This window comes from Notamacropus eugenii, chromosome 1 (assembly GCF_028372415.1).
Source record: "Notamacropus eugenii isolate mMacEug1 chromosome 1, mMacEug1.pri_v2, whole genome shotgun sequence".
Classification (NCBI taxonomy): Eukaryota; Metazoa; Chordata; class Mammalia; order Diprotodontia; family Macropodidae; genus Notamacropus; species Notamacropus eugenii.
This window is the reverse complement of record NC_092872.1, coordinates 366,102,936-366,130,722: the sequence shown is the minus strand read 5'-3', so window position 1 is coordinate 366,130,722 and position 27,787 is coordinate 366,102,936. Positions and strand designations below refer to the sequence as shown.

Sequence of the window (27,787 nt, the reverse complement as noted above, 5' to 3'; positions counted from 1 at the left end):
TCAATTCTGGGATCCAAGCAAGATTTAAATAAAGTACATACAACGAGGTATACTTTCCTTTCAAGTACTGGATTGGGGTTGGGGATAAGAGGTGAGGTGAGGGCAAGGTTATTTTCTGAACCAGAATGCAAGAAGCAGATCAATCACCCCAGGGATAGGGTAGCAAGTGGAAATACATTTACACTTATATTTTACCCATTTAAGATAACATTTTCTACATCAAACTCAGAGAAATTTATTAACCTACCAGTCCCTGGTAGCTATCAATAAAAGTCTTTTTTTATATTAAAATCCATACTTCCCCAACTATAAAATTGTAAAAATCAACATTTAAAAAATAAATCATTTAACATCAGGTTGATCCAAAAGAAGAAAATATTACTGCCTTTCTCTAACATACCTGTCTTCGTAAATCCCTAGTCTTTTTTGTCATTTTGTCTATTGCAGAATTAAGGGCATCACTTCTTTCTTTACGTCCAGCCTGCAAAAGAAAAAAATACCCTATTACTTCTTTTGCATTTTACACAGAAAGAGGATATTAAATAGTCAATAGTGACATAAACACCAGTAAAGTTTTTGAAAAAATAATACAGTTTTCTAAATTAAAATTGGAAAATTTAGGGAAATCTCTAAGTTCACAAGAAACATCTAGATCTGATATTTCCTTAGGCAGAACATCAGCTGACAATTGGATATCACAGGGTTTTGTGAAAACATGAAAAGACAGAAGATTTTGCTCAAGACTTGGCTTTAAAAGTCCAGTAACACTACCATCATTAATGAACCAACTATCTTGGTCCTACAAATAAGGAAAAGATTAGAGCTAATTTTGATGAACTCCAAGATCTTGAGTTTTTCAAGATATGATAGATGGCATTTGGCATGGAAACAATGAATTTAAAAAAGTCAGGAGTGCCATGAGTCAGTCAGGCTGTTAATAGGGTATAGTATGCAGCTAGAATATAAAAGCTTTGTAATATCACTTTCATCATGTTTTTAAAGTTCTAGACTAGGCTTAATGTAATTGTATTACAAAGACAAGAACACATTAGCCACTATTAAATAGAAGGTATGTAAATCATTATTTCTCCAGAGGATAAGCTGATTTGAGCTCTGGCCAGGTGTTATTCCAAGCAGAATAAAGACTTGGATTTCAAAATAACTGTAGATAGAAGGAATGGGACAAAAGGCATTAATGTTAAGCTAAAGATAACTATATTCAGGGATAAATCAATCAAGACATTAGATATCTTAGACAATAAAACAAACAAGTAAAAAATATCATTGCCATAAAACACCATTGCCTCCCAGTTTAGAAATTTTACTTGTCTTTTTAAATTAAAAATAAAATTTCACATAACGGATATTTTAAATATTAACTTGTCATTACCAACACCCAATTTCCAATTTATTGAATTTAAAAAAAAGTAAATTCTGCAATACATATCTACACAGTCTGGCAAAACAAATTTCCACATTAGTTATGTCTGAAAACATGTCTTTATCATAAAGCAAATATTTTCATTTTAATTCTTTTGGACTAGTGGTTTGATATTGTGCAAATCAGAGCTCTAAAGTCTTTCAAACTTGATTTTTTTTTACTGTGTTTTCATTATATAAAATGTTCTCCCCATTTTCCTCTGAAAATTTCTATTTTATAACTTGTCATGGCACAATACTATTACATTATTTTCATATGCCACAATTTGTTTAGTCATTCCCCAATAGGATATGCTCCTAGTTTCCAATTTGTGAGCTACTGTGAGCTGCTACAAATATTTTTTTACGCATAAATTTTTTATTTTACATTTCTTTGATAAAAGTCAAGAAGTGATGTAGATAGATTCAAACTGCATCCCAGAATGATGGACCAATTCATAGCTCCACTAAAAATGCACCGACAGTTCTTCCAACATTTTATCAATCTTGCCAGTCTGACTGATTAGATATAAAGCAGAACCCCAGTTACATTAACTTATTTTTAATTATTATTATTTAATTATTAACTTACTTTTATATGATGCCTTTATAGCAAATATTTTCCCAAGCACCCATTTCTCTTCTGATTTTTGGATTACATTTGTTTGTGAAAAGACTTTGCAGTTTTACATAATCAAAATTATCAATTTTATTTTGGGTGATACTTTATTTTTTAAAATTATAAAATCTTTCCCTATCTATGGATCCAATAGAGAATTTCTTCCTTCTTCCTTTAATTTTCTAATGATGTGACTTTATATCTAAGTCATACACAGTTATTATGTGGTATGAAGGATAAATTTCTGCCAGACTGTTATCTAGTTTTCCCATTTCAAATAAGTACACAATGCATAACATACCTGGGATCAACCTTCCAAAGTATAGAGAACACAATGACAAGAAAGAGCGACCTAAACAGCTACAAGGATGTTCAGTGCTCACAGCTAGGCTGTGCCAATGTCATATAAATGACAATGACATCCCATTTTTAGTGCAACATAAATAAATTAACAAGGAAATATTTTATAAAACAATAAAACAAAATTCATATGGAAAAACAGAAGATCTAGAATATTAAGGGAAACGATGAAAAGGACAAAAGGAGAATAGCACTTCCACACCTTAAAACAAGGAATTATCAAAACCCAACTGACACAGGTTAAAGAATAGAGAGACAGATCAATGGAACAGACTAGACAAGCAAAATTCAGAAACAAGAGAACTCAATAACCCAGTGTTTGATAAAGCAGAAAACATGGGTCACCCAGGGAAAATCCTATTGAAAACTGAAAAGCAATTTAGCAGAAATTACAACTAGACCAACACCTTATACCACACCTTACAGTACATGCTAAATTGATGCCAACTTAATACTAAAGAATATACTAATAAAAAAATTAAAAGAGAAATAAATTATATGCCTCTTTCAGCTATGAATGAAAAATATTCTTAACCAAACAAGGGATAGAGCCAATTACAAAAGATAAAGATACTTTTGATTATTACATAAAACAAAAATTTCTGCATAGACAACATTAATGCACCTAATAGAAGAAAGGAAGTAGTTGATTGGGAAACAATCTTTTTGTCAAATTTCTCTGATAAGTGTTTGGTGTCCAAGAGGAAGGGAAAGAGGGAGGGAGAGAAAAAAAATATACATATACATGTCTATCTCCCAACTGATAAATGGTCAAAGGATATGAACAGTGCAAAGTATTCACAACTTGAAAAAATGCTCCAAATCAATAATAGTAAGAGAAATGCAAATCAAAATAACCCTAAGGTTTCACTACACAACATGAAGTCTGGCAAAAACGGCATCCATCAATACTGGAGGGATTGTGGAAACACAGGCATACCAATACATTGTTGGTGGAGCTCTAAAGTGGTACAACTATTCTGGAAAGCAATTTGAAATTACACAAGTAAAATGACCAAAACGTCCATATCCCACAAACCAGAGACTTCATTACTAGGCTTATTATACCAAGGCATAAGCCTCAAGAAAAAAAAAAAAGTCCTCAAACACTCCAAAAAATTTATAGCAACACTTTTTGTGACAGCTAAGAATTGAAAACAAAATAGATGCCCATTAATTTGAAACTGGATAAACAAATTGTAGTACATGTACTTTGATGTAAGAAATAATGTGTGTGGTGAAAAACATAGGAAAAGCTATATGAACTGATGCAAAATAAAATAAACACAATAAAAAAAATATCCACAGTAATCATGGCAATGTAAATGGAAGGAACAATACCACACCAAAAAATGAAAAGTAAATGCAGTAACATCGCTTGATGAAATCATCTCTCTCTGGAGTACTTCCTGGACTTCATGACCTCCAGAAATTAATCATGCTTCAACTTGCTCCTTTAAATCAACTTTGAAACTCAGAACTTCCTCCCCCAATCCCATCCCTTTCTCTGATTGGAGAAGTTGGAGGGTGGACATTAGAAAACTCCTCCCATATTGTCCACCATGTAAGGAGGGGATCCAGTGAATTCACATTATTTCCTATTCAGCTGCTTTCCTAAACTTCATGATATCCAGGAAGATGAAAACAATTCTGAAACCTTCACTTCCTCAGATCATTTTCCCAGTTTGGCTACAGGACTTCATCAGGCCCCCTTGCTAGGTAACATCCTGTCCCCTTGCTTTCCAGCTTCTTTATTTTCTTTTAGCAGACAAATTCAAACTTTATTTAAAATTACATTCTATGTTTAAAATTACTAAAACACAATGAAAAAATAAAAAGGAGAACAGTGAAACAAGTTTTGAAACTAGGGAGGATCCCATCTCCAAAGTGAGACCTAAAGGAGCAGAAGTGAGTGTTACTTATTCTAAAATGGGTCAAAAAATAATTTACATTTTCATGCAGATGGAAACAAGTTTATTTAGTATCCATGGAAGATATGCATTGGTGGAGGGGCAGGGGAAGGCAGGCATCTGGACACACTTTGGGCTGCATTCAACAGTCTCGGTTTCTTTCAGGGTCTGGGGGTCCTTAGCCACTTCCTCAGTACAAGTCACAGCTAATATTTCCTCAGAAAAAAATGGTTACTCTGTTCCTCTGCTGCCATTTTTTTTTTTTATTAGATCTGCCTTGGAATAAATGGTCAGCTTGAGGGGCAAGTCTTCCACTTTTAGAGAGTCCTCTTCATCAGGCTTTTGACTTACAAAACCAAATCCTGTATCATAATCATTCACCAGCACCAGCAATTCAGTGTCAGGACTTCTGGCCACAGAGCTCTTGGGAGTTTCTGGAGATTTTACTTGGGTGCTTCTGTGAAAGGAGGCTTCCACCTCAGGTGTGGCTAAAGAAGGCTTCAGCTTTTCTGGGGGTCCCCCAGTGGTCATTGTAGACTGCAGAGGGGGCAGGCCACTTAGGGGCTGCTCACTGTCCAAGACTTTAATGCAGCAAGGATTGCAGGAAGAGTCACTGGGGTCACCTTTATGACTGCTTTGGCCATTAGGAAAATATCCCAATCAGATGAGATACCTTCTTTTTCTATGGACTTCTCAATTCACCTTGCAGAATCTTGTTCATTCTCCTATAACTGCATTGTTAGTTTGAAGGGAATTCGGGACATCCACAGCTTCTTTTTATGTCCTATCTTCCCCCATTGGATTGTGAGGTTCTTGAGGACAGAGACTGCTTTACTCTAAATTCACTTAGAGATCTAATTTCGCCTTAAAATTGCTTTACCTATAATATGTCATTAAGTTTTGGCATCTTGTTTCATTGTTGTCATTTTCTTTAATGAAAATTTCAATTTATTCTTTGATCTATAGATCTTTAGAATGTTACTTAGATTCCAGCTTTCAAATTTTTTTCTTTAAGAGCACTTTACTGAACAATTTTTATTGCACTGTGATCAATAAATATATTTAGTTCTTCTATTTTTCAATTTTTTATAAGTTCTTTATGTTCTAAAACGTGGTCAATTTTTGTAAAGGTGCAATAATTGTTTTTGTTTCTATTTATGAATCAGAGATCTATCCTTACTAACTTTCCTAATGTTTTATTTGTATCCTTAGCTTTTTGCACTGTTTATCTTTTTGGTGGATTTGTCTAGATCTGAAAAAGGTATATTACGGTCTCCAACTATTATAGTTTTAGGATCTGTCTCCCTCTAACTTTTCATTCAAATGTTTAATACTATGATATTAAGTGCTGACATTGATTCATTATCTGAAATAGTGCCTTTTGGCATAATTTAATTCCCCTGATTACCTCTTTATATCCTTTCAATGAGTTCAGTTGCAGCATAATAAATTTTGCTCCAATGGATTTTAAGTCTTTGTGGGTATCAGTGTTTGAACTGTGTTTTCTGTAAATATATCTTAGGTTTCTGTTTTCTAATAATTCTTTGAGCCTCGGAGTTTACCTGTCATCTTACAAATGACACAGTCTTCTTTGTAATAACCCTTCTCCTTATCTTTCTCCTGACTCAGTTTTACTTTTTTTTCCTTTTAATTAATTCTCCTTTCATATTCCTTCCTCCAACATATAAGATTATTTTACTTATTATGAAATTTCCCTTACTTATCCTGTTCTCTCCCTCCTAACACTACTACTCATGCCTTGCATTTGACTTGTCCCCTCCCATTTCCCTTGACATTAATGTTTTTCAATATTTTAGCATGTACATGTGTTTATATGTATGTACTCAGGGAGAGTATGTTAGTTGTCTTCAAGTATTTGAAGGGCTATCATATAGAGGAGATATTAGACTTATTATATTTGGTCCCATAGGGGCATCTATTCCCATCTCTCTACCCATATGGCCACCAGCCTTGTTCAGGGCCTCTTCACCTCTCACGAGTAATTATACTAGACTTTTAACTCTGCTCCCTGATTGTACTCTCTTATTTCTTGATACCATCCTCCATACAATTGTCCAAATAATTTTCCTAAGAAGTCTAAACTCTTTTTTCTTTTTAACATGAATAGCTCCTTTTTGCCTCTATTAAACTATTAACTATATTAGCATAAGGATATCTTACCATGTGCAAAATGCTGTACTAAGTGCTGAGGATTCAAAGAAGACCCTCTGTACTGTAGGGAGACAACACATAGAGTTTCAGCTGCACATCAGAATGCACTCTCTCATAACCCTTATCTGCTTTAAGCTTCAACTTCCCTGCTTTCTGTGAAGCATCCCATTACCCCCTTCCCCAAGACTCTAGGCTCCTTGAAGGCAGAATCTGTCTTTGAAGACATTGCTATCTCTGGATCCACACTGCTTTTCCCATATTATTTCCCAATTAATGTCTCCTGAATTAAGATAATCTTTAAAGGGGTCACGAGGAGCCCTTCAAATGTTATTCTCACAAAGGAGACACTGATTTCATATATACCTACTGTGTGACCACCAAGCTTATGTTTATTTCCAAGTTTCTGCTTCTGTAAAATGGGCTTAATTTTTGCACAGTTTGCACCTACACCAAAGAGTTATTGTGAAGAATGTACTTGTGGTTTGTAAACTGGACAACAAAACTTGTTCATCAATCTTAAAAAAAATCAAGTTACTGACTATTACGGACCTTCTATGTGCTAAAAATGTCACACGTCAACCCACAGAGGAAATTAAGAGACAACACCCTTACCCTCTAAAGAGATTATCTCTTAAAGCATGTGTACTTCATTAAATGACTTTCTGGATACTAAGCCCCTCAATTTCAATAAGTTTATTTCTTTCAAACTGAAAATTTCTATCAAGAAATTCAAGTTATAAGGAAACTGCAACCTAGACATTTAACAGCAATATTCCTGTGAATTATAACCGCAAAACAAGATACACTTTAAGATGCACCCACACCATGAGTCTGTTCATTCTTGTCTTACTCAAACCACCCTAAAAATCAGTTTATCTTTCTCGCTACCATGGGAAAAAGAGGTTTATGCCTCATTAATCAGGAGGGGGGCAATTCTGTAGCAGTTATTTACTGAAATTTTTATATTATATCAGACAGACTGCTTTTTAAATTGAAGTCTCATCACTTATAAAAATGAAGACCAAATGTTAAATTTGGGGTTTCAATTCATTTAATAAATTATTCTGCAACCAATACAACTTAAACTGATCTGAGAAGAAAGTCCAAAGGGGAAAGGAGGATGGGAGTTTCTGTGAATGGATTGAACATAAAACTCTGATCTCTTTATTATTATTCACTTGTTTTATAGGCCAAATTCAAGTTATTAAATGTGCAACTTTTTAGAGATATTCTACAATAAATAATTAACATTCAAAGTAGCAAGGCCCATTCTGTAACACACAAATGTGATCTAAAAAAAAAAAAGGCAGATTTTAACTTGCTGTTAGTGACCTTAGCATTACTGAAGGCCTTCAAACAATAGATTACTACTTGTTGTAGATGTTAGAAAATTCCTGCTCAAGTACAATCTCAGTGAGTGGTTACTCTTTCCCAAGTCAATTGAAAGTGCAGGCAGGAGGCAAATTGAAATGTAGATAAGCTCAGAAGTTTCTCTTAATAGAGGAGTTACCTACAACTTGACAACTGGCATATCAATACCAAGTTTCTTCACAAGAATCAAATTGGGCTGCGAAACAAGAACTCATGTTCAATGTTCAACTCAGAATGTTAAGCCTCCAAAAATTTGTGATGACTGAGAAAAGTTTGGGGGGTTAGGGGGATGGACAAATTGAATAGTGGCTAAAATTGTTCTTATTAATTCTCACAAAATACTAATACAAAACAGATTTACATAAATTCTAGGATGATGATACATGGAATTTTCAGTACACCTACCCATAACCATGTGAGTCAGGAAAAATTATGAGCGAAATGATGCAAAGTAGGACTAGCATAACTACGGAAACATACACTGACTATAATTATGATAATAAAAAGCAAAAACAAAAAACAAAACCAAAATAAAAAAACTTTATAAGCACAAAGATGGAAAAGAGGCCAGAAGAGGTGACAAAGCAAACTTACTGGGTTTTTTTTTTTATCTAGGTTTATAATCACACTAAAATGAATTTTTTTAAAAAAAAGAAAGAAAAGAGCTAAGGCATAGCTGCTTCCAAAGATTTTGACAATCTAGCTGTAGTTATTTCACTGACAGATGAAAGCACAAAACAGCACATAATTCAGTTCTGAGCTGTACAGTCAGTTTGGGGCATAAGAGCTTTGGAAATTCTGAGAAAATAAAGAGGGTCACAATGGGCAAAGAATCTAAAGTTGAAAGGGATATCCCAAAATATCTAGTCCAATCCCTTCATTTTACAAAGGAATAAACTTAAGGTTGAAAGAGCAAGGGTGTGAGTTGGGATATGAACCTAAGCCTCCTAATAACCAAGTCCAGCCCTTTTCCCTCATAAAGCTTACTGATGGGAGGTGGGTCTCAAACTAGGCCTAAAACAACCATACTGCATATGAATTCCTTCCTATGCTCTAGCCAAACTCAACGAACTGCTGTCCCCTAACCCATCTCTGCTTTCACAGTATCACAGATTTAGGTCATCTAACTCCCTTAATTTTACAGTTGAGGAAACTGAGACAGAGGCTTAAAAACTTAGTAAAAGGTGAGTGGGTGGTGGTGGTAGCAATAGTTAACACTTACAGAGCACTTACTATGCCCCAAACATTGAGCTAGGCATTTAACAATTATTATCTCCTTTGATCCTCACAATAAACAAAGGTAGGTGCTTTATTATCCCCATTTTAAAGAACAGGGAACTTCAAGGCTGAGATTAAGTGACTCCCAGAATCACAAAGTTACTACATGGCTGAGGCTAGACTGACTTCAGGCCCAGCACTCTATCCACTAACTCTGGCAGCTGCCTCAATAGCTACCAGAAACAGGACTTCAGTTAAATACATACATATTCTCCCAAACTAGCACTCTTCCCACTGACTACAATGAGCGGGATGAAATCTTGCCCAATCAAGAGGCTACATTCCTCTGGTCCTCCTTACTGACATTTTATTTTACCCAAGTAAATTTGTCATGTAGGTTTTGGCATCATACTAGATGTGTTGTATCTGTGCCATATGTCCCTAATAGCCTACGAACTCCACAAATTCTGACATGTCCAGCACTTATGCCTTTTGTCAACAGTCTTACATCACTGGTATGAAGAATTTTTCTAATGTCTAAATACTTCTTAGAATTCTTACTTCAATGAATTAAAAGTTAATTTGTATCCAAAGAATGGAAAATAGAGAATATAAGTATTTTAACCCTGAAGATAACAGTGTTTCAATAAGCTTGCTTTAGTTAAATAAAAGGTTGATTACAAGTTCTAATTAATTTAACAGGAAAATCTAATTAAACACATTGTATCAGCCATTAAAAAGGAAAATAAATACAGAAGAGTTAAGTATACAAAGACTGGCTGTTCTCAAAGAGTCAGAATGTGCTTCAGAGGCAATTAAAACACATTCTCTTCCCCCAGTTACAGTGGAACAGGTGGATGGTATTGAGCTTCACACTTGTGGGTGGGGGACGATGGCAAATACCTACTCTTCCCCCAAAGGCTAATAATTTTATTTGACCTGTCTTGTATATAACTCTATTTGGTACATTTTGTATCTTATTGAGATTTAAGCTTCTTGAGGACAAGAGGCCCTTTTGCCTTTGTCTTGGTATTCCTAGTATTTTGCACAACACCTTGCATAAAGTGGGCATTTAATAAATACCTTTTGGGGTCTGGGGGGAGAGGATCATATAGAAGGAGCATCTTACAGAGAAATGTAGCCACTAAAACAAAGCAGGGCCCTTTGGGGGGAGGGGGAGAAGAGGGGCCCTCCAGGGGCTGCCTCCAGGAGGAACAGTAGCTAGCTCTCAACATGAAAAAAACCTCTTCAGAACAATTAAGAGGCAAAAAGGTGATAATTATGGTCATGAAATTGTGTGGAATACTATAGGCTCAGTAAATTATAAAGTTAGAATGTTCCTATGACCAGGCTGTATTCTTCAAATTCAGAAATAGCAGGCTCCAAGGGAATAACACTGTATCTACACTGCTCCTACCACCCTCACCCTTCTTACAGTCGTAGAAAGCAATGTTCAGGAGGTATCTTTGATTATCTTCTGAGCCATCTTCTCACAAATCAAACGTTCCACAGTTCCCAGAAAAGAATTCCAAGATATCATTTTCTCTATGAGAGACCATTTCTATCCCTCCTCTATTTTTGTATTACTCCCTCAATGGCTCACAAAAAAAAATAATGCCCAATTACATGGTAGCTATAGGACACAATGATATATATCCTGAGTAAGCTTCAAGTTTCATCAAATTATAAGCAATCCAGATGATGGGACAGCTGCATTATAGAACACCATATTCACCATCAAGCAAATGTCTAAGTATCAGCAACAGCATCATTCCTTAATAGTTAACACTCATTCATTACACTAAAATAACTGAAGCAACACCACATAGTCAAAAGGTTATATTATCATCTAGGTACCAAAAAGGAGGTAGGAGTCAAACTCAAACTCGGTTATAATTCCAGGAAAAAAGAAAAACAAAATCACATCCAAAAGATAGTGATTAGTAAGCACCTGAATTTTCTGGTTAACAGACAACTTTTCTTATAACACAAAGATGTATTATTCTATCTTCCTGCCTTAATAAGTACAGTGAAAATAAATGAGTTTTTCTTAGAGTATCAGGCTCTATTTGAGAATTTGTTTTCATTCTAAGTAGTATGGATTCCCTACTAAGTATTTTATATACAAAGTAAAAGAAATGGTGCTAAACGTGTACTGAAGTTTGAACATAACTTGAAATTTTTCTTATACAACAAATTCCCATTGATTAATTTTCATTTTCCTCTTTTGTATTTAAAAACAAATGTAAAATGAAAACAAGTGATTTAATTACATTTTGGTAGTTGCTCAGGTAGTTTTTGAACAAATACATTTCAACATGAATTAGGAAGGTAGATCACAGGACCAAAAAAACAGAGCTCCAAACTCATAAGGAAACTAGAGCCCAGACTTGTCCAAGGTCACACAGTTTCAAGGTCTTTGTTGCTTCCCCTATATCATCCTATGCCATATTGCTTCTCAAGTCCAGGTGTAGATTTGAATGTGGCAGAGAGTGAAAGAAGAGTTGACACTGGTAAATCAAAGCCTGAAAAAGGGCAATGTGCACCCCTGAGTTTCCTGGAATTGGCATGGGGGATGCACAGGAAAAGATATCTTACAAATTGTACATGAAGTGGCAAAATTTTATGTACTTACCTGATGGAAAATGTTACCAAATTAGCTCATTAAGATGCTACAGCAAATAATACCATAACTCCAAAGTGTGGTGGTTTGTTTTAAGTGTCCCATTTTCTTTGGAATTTACCGAGGACCCATATCAATACATCACTGTCAGTCAAGTAGTCAATTTATTAGTATCTGTTAAGTGCCTACAATGTGCTAAGCATTGTGCTCAGCACTGGCAACAAAAAGGGAAAACACTTTCAAATACTGTCAGTTTACTGAGAAAGAGCATGTAAACAACTATGCAGAAAGTACAGGCAAAGTATTGGGGTATAAGCCCAGTAATGGAGTATCTGGTTCAAAGGGCATAGACATTTTGGTCACTTTATTTGCAGAATTCCAAACTCCTTTCCAAAATGGCCGTACCAATTCACAGCTCCACTAACAATGTACTGGTGCACCTATTCTTCCACAATAGCATAAATGATGTTTTGCTTTGTTTTTTTTTGTCAAGGGCTTTTTGTGTATCTATCGAAATGATCATGTGGTTTTGGATGTTGTGGTTCTTGATATGATTCATTATGTTATTTTCCTAATGTTGATCCATCCTTACATCCCTCGTATAAATTTCATTTGAATGTAATGAATGATTTCTTAGATGAACTATTAAAAAGAAAGATAAACTGATATAGTCTAATAGAATTTTGTTTAAAAATTTTAAGTCCAATATTCATTAATGATACTGGCCTACAGTTTTCTGTGTTTTATCTTTCCCTGCTTTAGGTTTTAAGACTATATTTGTCTAATAAAAGGATGTTGGGAGGGTTCTTTGTTTCTCAATTTTTGAGTATAATTTGAGAAGTATGATGCTAACTGTTCTTTAAAAGTTCTGCTGAATTCTCCTGTGAAACTGTCAGGATCAAGAGCTATTTCCTTTGGTAGTTCCTTTATAACTAGTTCTATTTCCTTTTCTTTGGGTTATTTAATATTTTGGGATTATTATTATAGGGTTATTTTATATTTCTGAAAGTATTCCTCTATATCTTTTGTGTAATCCTATCAGTGTACATAATACGTTCTGATTATACTTTTTTTATTTCTTCCTGTATTTCTTCACATAGTCCTTCAAGGTGGGAGGTCCCCGTATGTTACACATTGAACAAGTTTTCACTCTTTTTCAGTATATCAATCACTTGTCCTGACTTTTTTTCTTCCTCTTTTACAAAAAATACTATGTGGTACAGGGATAGCTCTCTGGGAGAGAGGGGAATATTTGGAATAACTATGGTGATCTAAAAAACATAAAATATCACTAAAAACTTTTGTAAAAAAAAAAAAAAAAAGAAGACTAGGAAAGGCATCTGGTAAAAGGTGATACTTTAGCTGAGACAGGAAGGAAGCCAGCAAAAGTAGGAAGCAGAGATGATGAAGGAAAAGTGGTCTAAGCTTGTCCAGAGTTGGGAGACCAAAGGTCAACTACAAGAAACAGTAAGGAGGGAAATGGATTCAGTGGATTGTAGAGTACCTGGAATAAAGTTTAAGAAGGCTGGAAAGGGAGGAAGGGGTCAGCTTATGAAGAGCTTGGAAGACAATGAGAAGATTTTATATTAATCTTGGAAGTAATAAATAGGAAGTAACTAGAATGTATTGAATGTGGTCAGACTTGTGTTTTCAGGAGATCAATTTGATAGCTGACTGCAGGATGGACCGAAGAAGAGAGACTTGAAGCAGGGAGATGAGCCAAAAGGGTTTTGCAATCATTCAGGTATAAGGATGGAGAGGAAGAGAGAAACAGAGAGTGAACATAAAAGAAAAATGAAGTGGGGGGTGAGGGAGAGGATGATAGTACCCTCAACAGTAACTAAGAGGCAAAGAATGGAGTCAGTTTTGGAATACAGTTTGAGATGTTTAATAGAGGAGGTTCAACAACTGGAGGTTCAAGACTGGAAATGATTTTATATGAACAAAGACAGTTAGGTCTTCCCTTTTTTATTTAAATAAAAGACTCCCTGTTGGCCAAAGGAAGACTATTTAAAAACAATCAGTAGACCAGATAAACTAAAAGATTTGGTAACAGGAATCATGAATGAACTCAAAGATCACAGGACAAAATTTTTTACATTCATGATAAATGATAAGTTCATTAGGCTTCAATGTAGTTCAATGTATAAGGTCAATGTCTCCAATTTCTTTTCTTTTTTTTTTTCCATGAAATATCCTCTTTTTATTATTTGAGAGTCTCAGCGGAGGCTACAGGGAAAAGTGGGAAATTAGTCATGTTCTGGGGAGCCAGCCTGGCCAAACAAAAGGCTGTGGGGCCATGAAGGACGTTGGATCTTTTTCATTTTTGGAAGCCATACTGACCCAGTGCTGGAGGTAAGGCAGGGAGAGACAGGGACTTGGTCATGAGATGGCAGGGGGTAGGGGGAGGACTGATCAGGGTATCCCCAGAGAGATGGTGAAGGAGAGATAGTCTCCCAGGGCTCCCCACAGGGCTCAGTTGATCTGGAAGACGGTGATCCAGGAGGTCAGCACCACGAGCCAGACACAGCCTTTGATCTGTCCCTGCTCCTCGTAGGCAAGGGCCAGGAAGGCCTCTCGGAAGAACCACAGAACATTGACCAGCCAGAGAAAGGGAAGGAGGGCAAATCCGCCTAGGTAGTACTTCTGGCAGAGGTCCAGCTGCTCCTCATTGGACACCCGCTCCAGGTTCATCCTGGGTCTCGGGGAAGGGCCGCCGCTTCTCCTTCCTCCTTTCTCAATCTCCAATTTCTTATAAAAAAGTATCTCCTTTCTAATCTATCACTTGTAGTTAAGATACAATGGAATGATGAACTTTCATTTTCCTAGGCAGATAATCAAAGCTTGAATAACTTATTAAATCAGATTGGTGATTGTGCACATTCGTGTGAATTTTTGTGGCTGGAAAAAAATATTTTTCCCTAGTGTTATTCATCTAATCTAGTAAACAGGGGCAAGTTAGATTAATAGAGAAAAGTTTCCTGTCTGCCTAATGGTAGTAGCACTTTTACAAATATACCTGAAAAAGTCTAAAAAAAAGAAAGCATACTTTCTGTGTGCTATTTCCTTTATTACATAGTTATCTCTGACTACAGTGAAGAACTGTGAAAGGCTTTGATTTTTTTTTTTTTTAACATTTTCATCTTTTCTAAGTCCATACTAGCATGCAACCCATCTGACAGGTTAAGGAGATATAGTCCAGATTTAGAACATCTAACCTACACTGAACATTTTATATTGCTATAGGCGACCTCCAATTTGTTAAATAGATAATTGATACTGAAATGAAGAGGGATATGTGACATTAAGTCAGACAAAGTGACTTTGGATACTGTCATACTTTTCCCCAGTAACACAGGTTTTAACACAAAAGAGAACTCAGCAGGTCCTAGAAAACCACACATAGATCACTATGCTGCTGGTTCTGGGGACCTTTTTAAATTCCTTGCTCTGCTCCAGGGTCATTCTGTACTCTTAACTAATGCTGCCACACAGCAAACGCTTTTGGAAAAAGTTCTGCTAGAACCTGCAGCTGTCACAAAGGGACTGCTTAAGGGCCAACACTACCAGAGGCAGGGATAAAGTATTCCCCTGGTGGAAAAACTCCCTCAGGCAGTTTCTGATACAGTGTAAAAAGATCACCATTTATTTAGTAAGTTAAGTAAGGAATGTGGCAAGCTTTTCATTACCTACAGGTAGCAACGCTATTATAATGATCAATTTAGACTTTTACATTAAGTAAAACTATTGAACAGAATGTTTCTTTGCTTTTTTATGAAAATACCATCATTCAGAGTATAAGTTGACAATAGTTTTCTACTTTTAAATTTTGTAACCATTTAAACTCTTCCATGTCTTTTGAGAAACTGAAAACTAAATTTTGCTCATATTGCCTCAACAGGAAACAATTCTAGAATAAATGCTTTTAGTGTCCACAATATCATATTATGATTATGATCACTTTAAAGTGTTTCAAACCATATAAGTCATGGTTGCATATTAGCAGAGGTAAGCTCCTCCCCCATCTACTCTACTTCCCCTAAACCTGAAATGACATTTGACCCTTCTGACTCCCATGAGTCAGTCATCTGATGAGTCTGGGCACTCAGAAGGTCACTAGGACTCCACCTTAGACAGACTTTCTAACCACCAAGACTAGGGGATCTTAATCTGGGGTTTGTAAACTTGTAAAAAAAACCAAACACCAAACAAACAAACAAAACCAAAAACTGGTTTCCTTCGTAATCCTATATATTTTGTTTTATGCTTAAAAAGCATTATTCTGAGAAAAAAATCCTCACTGATTTCATACTGGCAAAGTTTGATCCATGACAGAAAAGGTTAAGGACCTCTGCACTACACCACATTGCCTCTCTCTAATGACAATAATGTAATGCATCAGTAGGGGTTGGAAACAACAGCAAAGTAAAGGAAAAGCAGGCAAAGTGATGGACAGCGGCAACGCGAGGCACTTGATGCTGCTGCTGTGGTTTTGACGCAGATTTGCAGGAATCTTGAAAATACCTGCCAATTATGCTCTGGCAACACAAGTGACTGGGTCAGCAAGCCAATCAGTGTGATGAGACTGTTTCTATGAATCTAAGAAATAGATGAGGTGTCATAGGGTTCTAAGTTGGCCCCATGTGAAAATACTGGGATGACCTACTTGACATCGAAGACAGCAGGGCAAATTGTGTGATGTTGTGTTCTGATACCATAAGGTGGCAAGATATAGAAGAACAAATCAGAAATATTCATACCCTAACTGCTAGTTAGTCAGTGCAGGTGGCACTGATCACTAAAGGCAAACTAAAATTTGAATGAAACAGATTGAAGTGATGGATACCTATGTGTCAATACCATCTCATATAAAAATTGGAAACATATCTTATCAGTTACAAAAAAGGGTTTTATACTGCTGTCAAAATTAGCTAATTCACCTCTGCGATGGTCCACAAATCATTAAAGATAAAACATATCAGTATAGTGACTTGTCCAGAGTTTTATTTATCTATCAGTGAACAAGATAAATAATAAATTATTATTCTGTGTTATCAGTATTATTATTATAGCTAGTTTTAAAATAGCACTGTGTTTTATATGACTTATTTCATTTGACCATTACAATAATCCTGTGAAGAAGATATTATCCAGTTGAGGATACCAAGGGGCAGAGAGGTTGTCCATGGCCATAGCTCTTCTAAACGTCTAAGGCAAGTTTCACATCCAAGTTTTTTTTTTACTCCAAGTCCAATATTAATAACATAGCTTTTCTTTCTGCTTGAGACCTTGTCAGAGTACAAATGAGGAAAACATCTGTTTGCATGAGGGCCCTCCAGAAATCTGCCATTTGTCAATCAAAAAAGGCAGAAAAAAGTTTACAGATATGAAGTTAAAAAGGATCTTATTCACCATTTCATCCAACTTCTGATTTTACAAATGAAGACATTGAAACATAAGAAGTTTAAGTGACTTGCCCAAGGTGCCATGGGTAAGTGGCAGAGCTGGCATTTTAAACTCAATGGCTCCAAATTAGAGAAGACTGCCTCCGATAAAAATAACCAACGCTCTGTTTCTGTCAGTTATGGAGGTAACAGAATCTTGCATCGACTTGCAGAGAATTATCACTGTGATCTGCCAGTTCCAATTAACCACTATTTATGTACAAAGTGCAAAGCTGGTCTCCTTCCTGGTAAGAAAGTGAAGCCACATCTCCTACTCTAAAGACTATCTGGGAGAATGACCTAATACGTGACAGAGCAGAAGTACTTTAAAGGCAATATAAGAAAACAGATATGAAGGAAGAGAATTCCAACTGATGTTGAGTGTCAAATAGAAGAATATGATACAGGTGGAAGGAAAGGAAGACACTTTGAATGAAGTCTGAGTACTACTGCTTTAGATGGGGGTCTCTAGATCTTCTCAGAAGATGGGTCTAACCAAAGGTGGCATGGCTTCACAGGTAGCACCCTGAAAAAGGTTATCTGGGGGGCGGAGCCAAGATGGTAAAGTAAAAAAAAAAAAAACGCACCTACTCTAGCTCTCCCCCCATAGCCCATAAAACACCTGTAAAAAATGGCCCTAAACAAATTCAAGAGCAGTAGAAGCCACAAAATGACAAGGTAAAAGAGATTTCCAGCTCAAGACAGCCTGGAAGATGGACAGGAATCATACTGGGTTCAGAGTGCAGTGAAGCCCTCAGAGTGCAGGCCTTGGGGGCAAAATCCCCCGCAGTTCAGCGGTTCCCAGATTGCTCAACCCACAAATTCCAAAGACAGCTTCAATGATCCTGGGCAGAAAAGCCTGTGGTAGCTCCCAGAGCAGAGCCAGGCCAGGAGAGGAGTAAATTCCTCTCCCTTGATTGTGCCACCTTGGAGGAACTGAGAACTTCCAGGTCCCCAGAATATACCCTCCTCTTGAAAAAGGACTCAGAAGTCAAGTAACTGACTGGGAAAATGCCCAAGAAAGGGAAAAAAAATAAGACTATAAAAGGCTACTTTCTTGGTGAACAGGTATTTTCTTCCATCCTTTGAGACGAGGAAGAACAATGCTTACCATCAGAGGAAAACCTAAAAGTCAAGGCTTCTGCATCCAAAACCTCCAAAAAATATATGCAATGGTCTCAGTCATGGAAGAGCTCAAAAAGGATTTTGAAAATCAAGTAAGAGAGGTAGAGGAAAAACTGGGAAGAGAAATGAGAGAGATGCAAAAAAATCATGAAAAGTGAGCCAACAGCTTGCTAAAGGAGACCCCAAAAAAATGCTGAAGAATATAACACCTTTAAAAATAGGCTAACTCAATTGGCAAAAGAGGTCCAAAAAGCCAATGAGGAGAAGAATGCTTTAAAAAGCAGAATTAGCCAAATGGAAAAGGAGGTTCAAAAGTTCACTGAAGAAAATAGTTCTTTAAAAATTAGAATGGACCAGGTGGAAGCTAATGACTTTATGACAAACCAAGAAATTACAAAACAAAACCAAAAGAATGAAAAAATAGAAGATAATGTGAAATCTCATTGGAAAAGCAACTGACCTGGAAAATAGATCTAGGAGAGACAATTTAAAAATTACAGGACTACTTGAAAGCCATGATCAGAAAAAGAGCCTAGACATTATCTTTCATGAAATTATCAAGGAAAACTGCCCTGACATTCTAGAACCTCAGGATAAAATAAATATTGAAAGAATCCACTGACCACCTCCTAAAAGAGATCCAAAAAGAGAAACTCCTAGGAATATTATAGATAATTCCAGAGTTCCCAGGTCAAGGAGAAAATATTCCAAGTAGCTAGAAAAAACAATTTGAGTATTGTGGAAATACAATCAGGATAACACAAGATCTAGCAGCTTCTACATTAAAGGATTGAAGGGCGTGGAATATGATATTCCAGAAGTCAAAGGAACTAGGACTAAAACCAAGAATGACCTACCCAGCAAAACTGAGTATAATACTTAAGGGGAAACAATGATCTTTCAATGAAATAAAGTACTTTCAAGCATTCTTGATGAAAAGACCAGAGCTGAAAAGAAAATTTGACTTTCAAACACAAGAATGAAGAGAAGCATGAAAAGGTAAACAGCAAAGAAAAGTCATAAGGCACTTTCTAAAGATGAGCTATTTATATTCCTATATGGAAAGATAATATTTGTAACTTTTGAAACTTTTCTCAGTATCTGGGTAGTTGGAAGGATTATACACACACACACACACATACAAACAGTGAAAGCACAGGGTGAGTTGAATAGGAAGGGATGATATCTAAAAAAATAAAATTAAGGGGTGAAAGAGGAATATGTTGGGAGGAGAAATGGAGAAATGGAATGGGGCAAATTATCTCTTAAATATAAAGAGGCAAGACAAAGTTTTTTCAATGGAGAGGAAAAGGGGGAAATGAGAGGGGAAAAGTGAAGCTTACTCTCATCACATTTGGTTAAAGAAGAGAATAACATTCATATTCAATTTGGTATGAAAATCTATCTTACACTATAGGAAAGTAGGGGAGAAGGGGATAAGTGGGGTGTGGGAGGGATAATAGAAGGGAGGGCAAATGGGAGAAGGGAATAATTAGAAATAAACACTTTTGAGGAGGGACAAGGTCAAAAGAGAGAATAGAACAAATGGGGGCGGGATAGAATGGAAGGAAATACAGTTAGTCTCACACAACATGACTATTATGGAAGTCTTTTGAATAACTACACCTCTATAGCCTGTATTGAATTGCTTCCCTTCTCAGTCGGGATGGGTGGGAGGGAGGAAGGGACAGAAGCTGGAACTCAAAGTTTAAGGAATGAATGTTGAGAACTGTTTTTGTATGCAACTGGGAAATAAAAAATACAGGTAATGAGGTAAAGAAATCTATCTTGCCTTACAAGAAAAGAGAGAAGATGGGGATAAGGGAAGAGAGGGGTGTGATAGAAGAGAGGGCAGACTGGAGGCAGGGGTAATCAGAATGCACAGTGTTTTGGGGTAGAGGAGGAAAGAGATGGGGAGAAAATTTAGAACTCAAAATTTTGTGGAAATGAATGTTGAAAACTAAAAATAAATAAATAAACTTAAAAAAAAAAAAAAAGGTTATCCAGGTCAGGGGAACAGAATCTCCTAAGTTCATACATATTAACACAAGGAGGAAAATTTAAGTTAACAAGTATCACTGAGGCTTCATAAGACAGAGTTCATGGCTCTGAAAAGGTATGCATTAAAAAGGAAAACAAAAAAGGGGGTGATTAAAGTTAGAGAATTCCCTCATGAGGGAACCCAAAAATCAGAAAGGGAAAAGACAACAAAAATAATTTGTATGAGGATTATTGACAAGAGAAGCAGAAATGTCATAAAAGTATAAAAAGAGATATACCCTGCATTGAAGGAATAATTAGATAAGAAGTTCTACAATCCTGGCACCACAATGAAAAAGCAATAATAGAGGACTTCCATAATCTGAACAGCTACTGGAGTGTTCACACTACCAAAAAGCATCATAGCTGATAAAAATTTTCCCTTAGCTTAAGAACTTCATTCTTCAGACCGTAGAGAAAGAAGCAGGTTTCCCTTGTCTTCTCACCAGAGAAAGAGGAAAAACTGCTTTCTAAAGTAGAAGGGGAACTTTTAGAAAAACTGTCCACTCCTAGAGAATGAAGATGAAAGCCAAGGATAGTCTTATCTAATGTTTTGGATAGAAGGTTCTATGCAGTTCAGAGAAAGGACTCATAGATTTAATTTCAATAGGGAATATTTATCAAATGTTTATAATAACATTAAAAACAAATGCACTGAAATAAAAAAAAAATGTGGCAGGAAAAATAAGGGAAAAAGTAGGTGCCCATCAATTGAGGAAATGGCTAAACAAATTCTTGTATATGGATTTATCATAGACTATTACTATACATAAAAAATTATAAATATGAAAAATTGAGAGAATGGGATGACTTATATAAAACACAGAAAGAAGCAAGAAAATAATATACACAGTACCTAAAACAATGCAGAAGGAAAGGAGGGAAGGAGAAAGAAACTGAACATTGTTTAATTATAACTACCAAGCTTAGCTCTTGAGAAAATGCATTTCCCACCCTGCCCCCCTTTTAGATAGGCAGAACTATGGCTACAGGAGATTGCATACATTGGAGATGTTTTAGTTGGTTAAGCTGAACTGATTTTATGGTTTAATCTTTGTTACAGGTATGGTTTTTGCATGGAGGGATATACTGAGAAACGAAGGTGATACAAAAACAAAAGGTAACAGAAAAATAAGACTAGAAAAAGAAAATGCAAAAAAGAAAGAAAATGGTGAATTTCGTACTACTATCTAGAAAAACTCATCAGAAGGTATCATTGCTGTTTGCCTATGGTCATAGAGTCACACAAACCACCAGCTCCAATCCCCCAAGAGATAAAGCCCAGTGTTTATTGTTTAAGGACATAACTCAAGTACCCTGATCCCCAAATTCATTTTCAATAACTCCAGTTGAATAAAATCAGAGTCCTATATTTAGTTTGGTTTTTGAAATACTAAACTTACAATTTCCTTTCCAGGGCTAAGACAAAAGACACTGTTAATTCTTTTGTAAAATAAAACAAAAACAAAAAACAAAACCAAAAACCAGCAGAGATCCAGGGGAGGCAGGCAGGATAAGTGGAACAAGAAATACATTATTTGTCTTTGAAATAGTATTTGTATTTATACCTTCTAAAAAAAAAAAGTAAGGTCTAGCCAATGAAAATTACGGTTTGGGGGGTTGGGTGGAGAAATAGACTCAATAGGTCTGAGTTTGTAAGTCTTGGCTCTATCATCTACAGCAAACAAATCACTTAACCTCTCTCAGCCTCAGTTTCCTTATCTCTAAAATGGGGATAATACATGACTATCTCACCAGTTATAAAAAAAACAAACTTCAAAGTGCTATATAAATATGCAATTATCATTATGCAATAACAGAGAGAAATGACCAGATAAGCCAAAATGACTTACATTAAGGAAAAACAGCCACATTAAAAAAATTCTCTCTAAATGTGGGTACACCCCCTTTATGTTCATTAGAGATTCCAACAACAGCCAGTATTAAGCACAAAGACAGTTCTGTAAGCTCTTCCATCTGTAGAATTCTGCCAGTTGGAGCTATTAAATGTGCAAATGCCCTATTATTCTAGTGCTATGCCCTGTCTTCACCCCCCCCCATCACCAATTTAAATAATTTGTAAGATTCTGGGGTAAATACAAATGACTGAGATACAACCAAGTCAAATTCTATTCTTTGTCTCAATAGTTCTGTTCCACTCTAAAGATGTAAGGGTCTATGGTATTAAAACTACTGAGTCAACCCACCCTTTTCCTCCCACCACCACACTAAATAAAGGATAAATTTAGCAGTATTTTTCATTAAAGCCCAGCATGTTATTGTAGAAAGGATGGAGGGGGAAGAAGAAAATCAACTTTGCTAAAGGAAAAGTTCTCTCCCAAATCTCAAGTATTAAAGTAATCAAATGTTTCATTTTTAGCAAAGTGCTTCTGCTATCCTTTATTTTTGGATTAGGATTTTCAAGATCTGAAGGACTCAACAGTGAAACTTGCCTACTTAACTTACTAGCAATATCAAGACAAATTATTTTTATACTTTTCATTTTCAAGTATGACAACAGAACTGAAATTCAGAAGAATAAAACAGCAGCTACACCTTGAATGGTCTGAATTGCTCCCTATTACTACACAAATTGTGCAGCCTCATTCCCATTAAAGCTATTTTTTTATGCAGAGGATGCTATCTAATACTGGCTTTAGCAAGCATTAAAAATCCTCACTGGGTTATTCTAGCTCACAGCTATGTGGCCTTCATGAATGCTGCCTTTATCATAAGACTCATTCCTATTTCCTATACTAAAGGAATACAACATATTTTTCTGCTGGGGGTATTTCTCCCCTACCATTCTTTCCCTCACCTTCCCTCCCATTCTTTCTTAAAAAAAAAAAGTATTAGGGATCTTACACGATCACAATATACAGCACAATGCTTTATAACAGTAAAGCTTCTGGAAAACCCAAACAAAAGAGACGTCACCATGTGACGTCAGCCTATATACAGTTCTGTGTGGTCGCAGCACATAAGCAAATCCATTCTTGTACCGTTTCTGGGAAAAGCTTTTCAGTAAATGCACTCATGCTACTACAGGAGCTTCTCGCTGCAATAAGCCACCCATCTGCCATCAACAAGTTAAGACTAAGAGAACTAACAGCTGTGCAAAGGGAAGACCAAAGCTTCAATTAAACAGCCGAACAGACGCAGGAGAAAAATAAAACTTATATTCAGGACTGATTCAAGAATTACAGAGCTGTCACAGAAAATCAAGCCAATGAATTCAAAAGGAATATCCTAAGGAGGGGAAAAAAAGCTTGGTGGATTCAATTTTACCCTGATATCCTAGGATACTGAAAAAGAGTAAATTATTCAAAGGCGACTGAATGTTCGAGCCTTTTTCAGACTCATTGCTTTGAATCTACGACTGAATGCAACCTCCAATGTGCTCAAAAGAATGGGTAAGTTTATGCATTTATAAATCTTAAGCAATGGGCATTCTTTTTTTTTTTTAAAGCCAGTGAATTAAAATTTAAAAAATGAAACCATACAAATATATTTTTGGATTTGCTATTTTCAAATAGCAACGCTGATTACAGGGGTGCTACCTTAGCCATCTTTTTTTTAAAGGATAAGTTTTGTTTTAGTCTATGAGGATTAGATTTTCTGCAATGCATGAACATTAAGTTATGTGCTTTCACCATGATGTTGTGCTTATCTTTTCTGGTCCATATGATCTGATGAAATATATCCTATCTTGTTGTTTCCTTAAATTATATTCTGCAGGCTTACATTTCAAGTGGCCATTAGGGGCTCCTATGCTGGCAGCGCTATATGCAATGAGTGTGGTTTTAAAAATGCTGCCTGCCTTGGGCATGGCTTGTCCACCAAAATGCCGCTGCGAGAAGCTGCTCTTTTACTGTGACTCTCAGGGGTTTCACTCAGTGCCAAACAACACTGACAAGGGCTCTCTAGGTTTGTCACTGAGGCACAATCACATTTCTGAACTTGAAAGGGATCAATTTGCAAGCTTCAGTCAACTTACTTGGCTCCACTTAGACCATAATCAAATTTCAACAGTTAAAGAAGATTCTTTTCAAGGACTCTATAAACTTAAGGAATTAATCCTAAGTTCCAACAAAATATCTTACTTGCCAAACACAACTTTTAGTCAACTGCTTAACCTGCAAAATTTGGACCTGTCTTTTAATCAGTTATCATCTCTGCATCCAGAATTGTTCTATGGCCTTCGGAAGCTGCAAACCTTACATTTGCGTTCCAATTCCCTGCGGACCATTCCTGTTCGCCTTTTCTGGGACTGTCGTAGTCTGGAGTTTTTGGATTTGAGCACAAATCGTTTGCGAAGTTTGGCTCGCAATGGATTTGCAGGATTAATCAAACTGAGAGAGCTTCACCTAGAGCACAACCAGCTGACAAAGATTAATTTTGCTCATTTCCTACGGCTAAGCAGTCTGCACACACTCTTCTTACAGTGGAACAAAATTAGCAACTTGACATGTGGGATGGAGTGGACCTGGGGCACCATAGAAAAGCTTGATTTGACTGGAAATGAAATCAAAGCCATCGATTTCACAGTGTTTGAGACCATGCCTAATCTTAAAATACTTCTAATGGATAACAACAAGCTACACAGCCTGGATTCCAAGATCTTAAATTCTCTCAGATCCTTAACTACAGTTGGCCTCTCTGGCAATCTGTGGGAATGCAGCCCCAAAATATGTGCCCTGGCCACATGGTTGAGTGGCTTCCAAGGTCGGTGGGAGCACTCAATACTGTGCCACAGCCCAGACCACACCCAGGGAGAGGATATTCTAGATGCAGTTTATGGATTTCAGCTTTGCTGGAATTTATCAACTACTGTCACTGTCATGGCTACAAGTTATAAAGATCCGACCACTGAATACACAAAAAGAATAAGCTCATCAAGTTACCATGTGGGAGACAAAGAAATCCCAACTACTGCAGGCATAGCAGTTACTACAGATGAACACTTTCCTGAACCAGACAATGCCATCTTCACTCAGCGGGTAATTACAGGAACAATGGCTTTATTGTTTTCTTTCTTTTTTATTATTTTTATAGTGTTCATCTCCAGGAAATGCTGCCCTCCTACTTTAAGAAGAATTAGGCAGTGCTCAATGATTCAGAACCACAGGCAACTCCGATCCCAAACACGACTCCATATGTCAAATATGTCAGACCAAGGACCATATAATGAATATGAACCCACCCATGAAGGACCCTTCATCATCATTAATGGTTATGGACAGTGCAAGTGTCAGCAGCTGCCATATAAAGAATGTGAAGTATAATATCTACAAGTCATCAAAAATTACATCAGATAAGTAACCTATTTTAAATTGTAGGGGGCTAAATATATAACTCTAATTTTTACAAATGGTGACATTAAGCCTAATTTTCCAAAACAAGTGGAGACATAGTTTTTGAAGTGGTGAAGTATTTTTTATTTTTATTTTTTAAATGGAACCATATTTTAAGTGTTAACAGAAGCAATGATTACATTACTTTGCACTCCTATTTGGAAATCTAAAAATGCTCACTTCAAAATAATGTTAAGATGTTTCATGTTATGTAATTATGCCATCATGTGTAAACATTTATACTAAAGTCTCCAATGTGCTACTTTTTTCTACTGAAAACGGTTTGGAAAGAAAGAAGTGAGCATGAAAGAATACAGATCATAATCTGTTCCACTGTGGCTATCTGATCCCATGTATTACAGCTGGCTCGCTAACTATAAAGGAAGACTTAATGAAAGATTTCATGTGATTATAATTTGATATTGACTCAGATCTATAATCAACAGTCACATCTAAGTGGAATTTTGCATCTAATGAGAAATGGCCCATTTAAAAGCCTCTTTGCTCAAGTCTCTCCACAGTCATTGCCTAGGTTAGTAGGTATATGTCAAAGCTCACATTACAAATTCAGAACACTTTATATAATTTTATGGGCTTTGTTCAGATGCTTAAACAAAGAATTTCAATGATTATGAAATGGTCTCATCAGTTAAATCAATACTAAATAATTATATTGAATCATTAAAGTATCTGGTTTTGCTTTTACAAATCTTTTTTGTGAAATTTAGACAATTACTTAAAATGGAGTGGTAAAGTGGCATTTCAATACTAATGTACTCAACCTTACATTTACGTGTAAATGAAAAACCAAGGTTAACAGGAGAGAGGGAACTGTAATGGGGAAATCCACAAATGAGTCAATGCCATAATCCCATGACATTCTTAATCTAGCCAGAAGGCTAATTCACATAATACTGTCATGACCACTCGTCCCAAGAGAGGGGTTTAAACTCTATACCCTTCCTTTTGTCTGTTTTTCAATCATTAAAGAACACTTTAAAATAACTGGCTAGCAAGATGTGTTAGAATACCAACTGACTACCAAAAATCACTTCTTAAAAATACTGAGTTTTATGCTCAAGAAAGAAATCTTTAAAAAAAGATTAATTTAAGAACAGAGCATTCTGAAAAGAAAGGTGAGTGAGTGACTTAAAAATAACCTATGCCTATGTGACCACATCATAGTGCCATGGTACCAATGGTACAAGGCAATAAAAATTCAAACATAGAATTTGAATGACTCAAAACAAACCGGTTAATTAAAGTTAACAAAAACAGGCAAAAGTAAGGTGGATATGGACAGTTACATGTACCAACATTGGTGTGATTCAGTTGTATCTGACCATTAGGTTTCCACACACACAGCTAAATTGTTTTTAAAAAGAATAACCCAATAATTTAGAGTGTTAATATAGTTTTAAACAATTTAGTGATTACTGGGAGCTAATGGTATCAAACTTTTCATACAGAAAAGACTTACCTAACTATTGTTTTAACTTTAGTTTTGATTTTTAAAAAAAGCAATTGGTAGAAAATTTGGGTTTCAGAGGCCAATTCCAAATTCATATTTTAACATTTTCTCGTAAGGATATGTGTCTATAATCACATGCAACTGTAGGATCAAATTACTGACTTGATTTGAAAGTGTTTTTTTTTTTAAACCACTGACACTTGCTGCCTGGAAAATGGTATACAGGCAGATGCCCTGATCCTCTCCCCCAACCTCCTCAAAAGTTTCCTTTTTGTTCTTCAATTAGATTGTCTACAGGTATGATATTCTTTAATGAGGACAGTCTCCTATCAGGAAAATGGAATGTCAGACTATATTACCCCATGTAATTGTAGTATGTTTAACTATTATAGTCTTCTGGAACAAGATAGAGGCTTGTATACCTGTCCCTTTCCCCCTCCCCTGAAATTTTTTCCCTAAGTCACTAAAGGAACAAGAGGATTATAAATCATGGTACAATACAATTGCCTTTTAGAAAGGTACATTAATATGGTAAAGCCATATTTTTACTACTAAGCTTACGTCTTGCTCAATTGATGTGCAGCAGCAGACACCACCCTCATTTCTTGTTAAACTATACACTGTGTTTGCCTGTGCAAATGCAGAAACTGATTTTACAAGA

The 27,787-nt window shown here is 36.1% G+C and overlaps 2 protein-coding genes and 1 pseudogene across 2 annotated transcripts in view; 1 reads left to right on the top strand and 2 right to left on the bottom strand.

Moving 5' to 3' along the window:
* Positions 1-27,787, bottom strand: part of CTNNA1 (catenin alpha 1) — a 154,114-nt gene that overhangs the window by 44,069 nt on the left and 82,258 nt on the right. Inside the window, exon 8 of the mRNA XM_072630419.1 lies at positions 401-481. Coding sequence (XP_072486520.1) covers positions 401-481 — 81 coding nt within the window. The remainder of the gene's footprint in view (positions 1-400; positions 482-27,787) is intronic.
* On the bottom strand, positions 14,009-14,478 carry LOC140518347 (gamma-secretase subunit PEN-2 pseudogene; annotated as a pseudogene).
* Positions 23,761-26,006, top strand: LRRTM2 (leucine rich repeat transmembrane neuronal 2). The gene has a single exon (XM_072630420.1). It carries the CDS (start codon positions 23,943-23,945, stop codon positions 25,584-25,586), a length of 1,644 nt encoding a protein of 547 aa, XP_072486521.1. The 5' UTR covers positions 23,761-23,942; the 3' UTR covers positions 25,587-26,006.

What these genes read in the sequence shown, in the direction of transcription:
- LRRTM2 (XM_072630420.1), top strand. Translation starts at nt 23,943, where the DNA reads ATGTGCTTTCACCATGATGTTGTGCTTATCTTTTCTGGTCCATATGAT.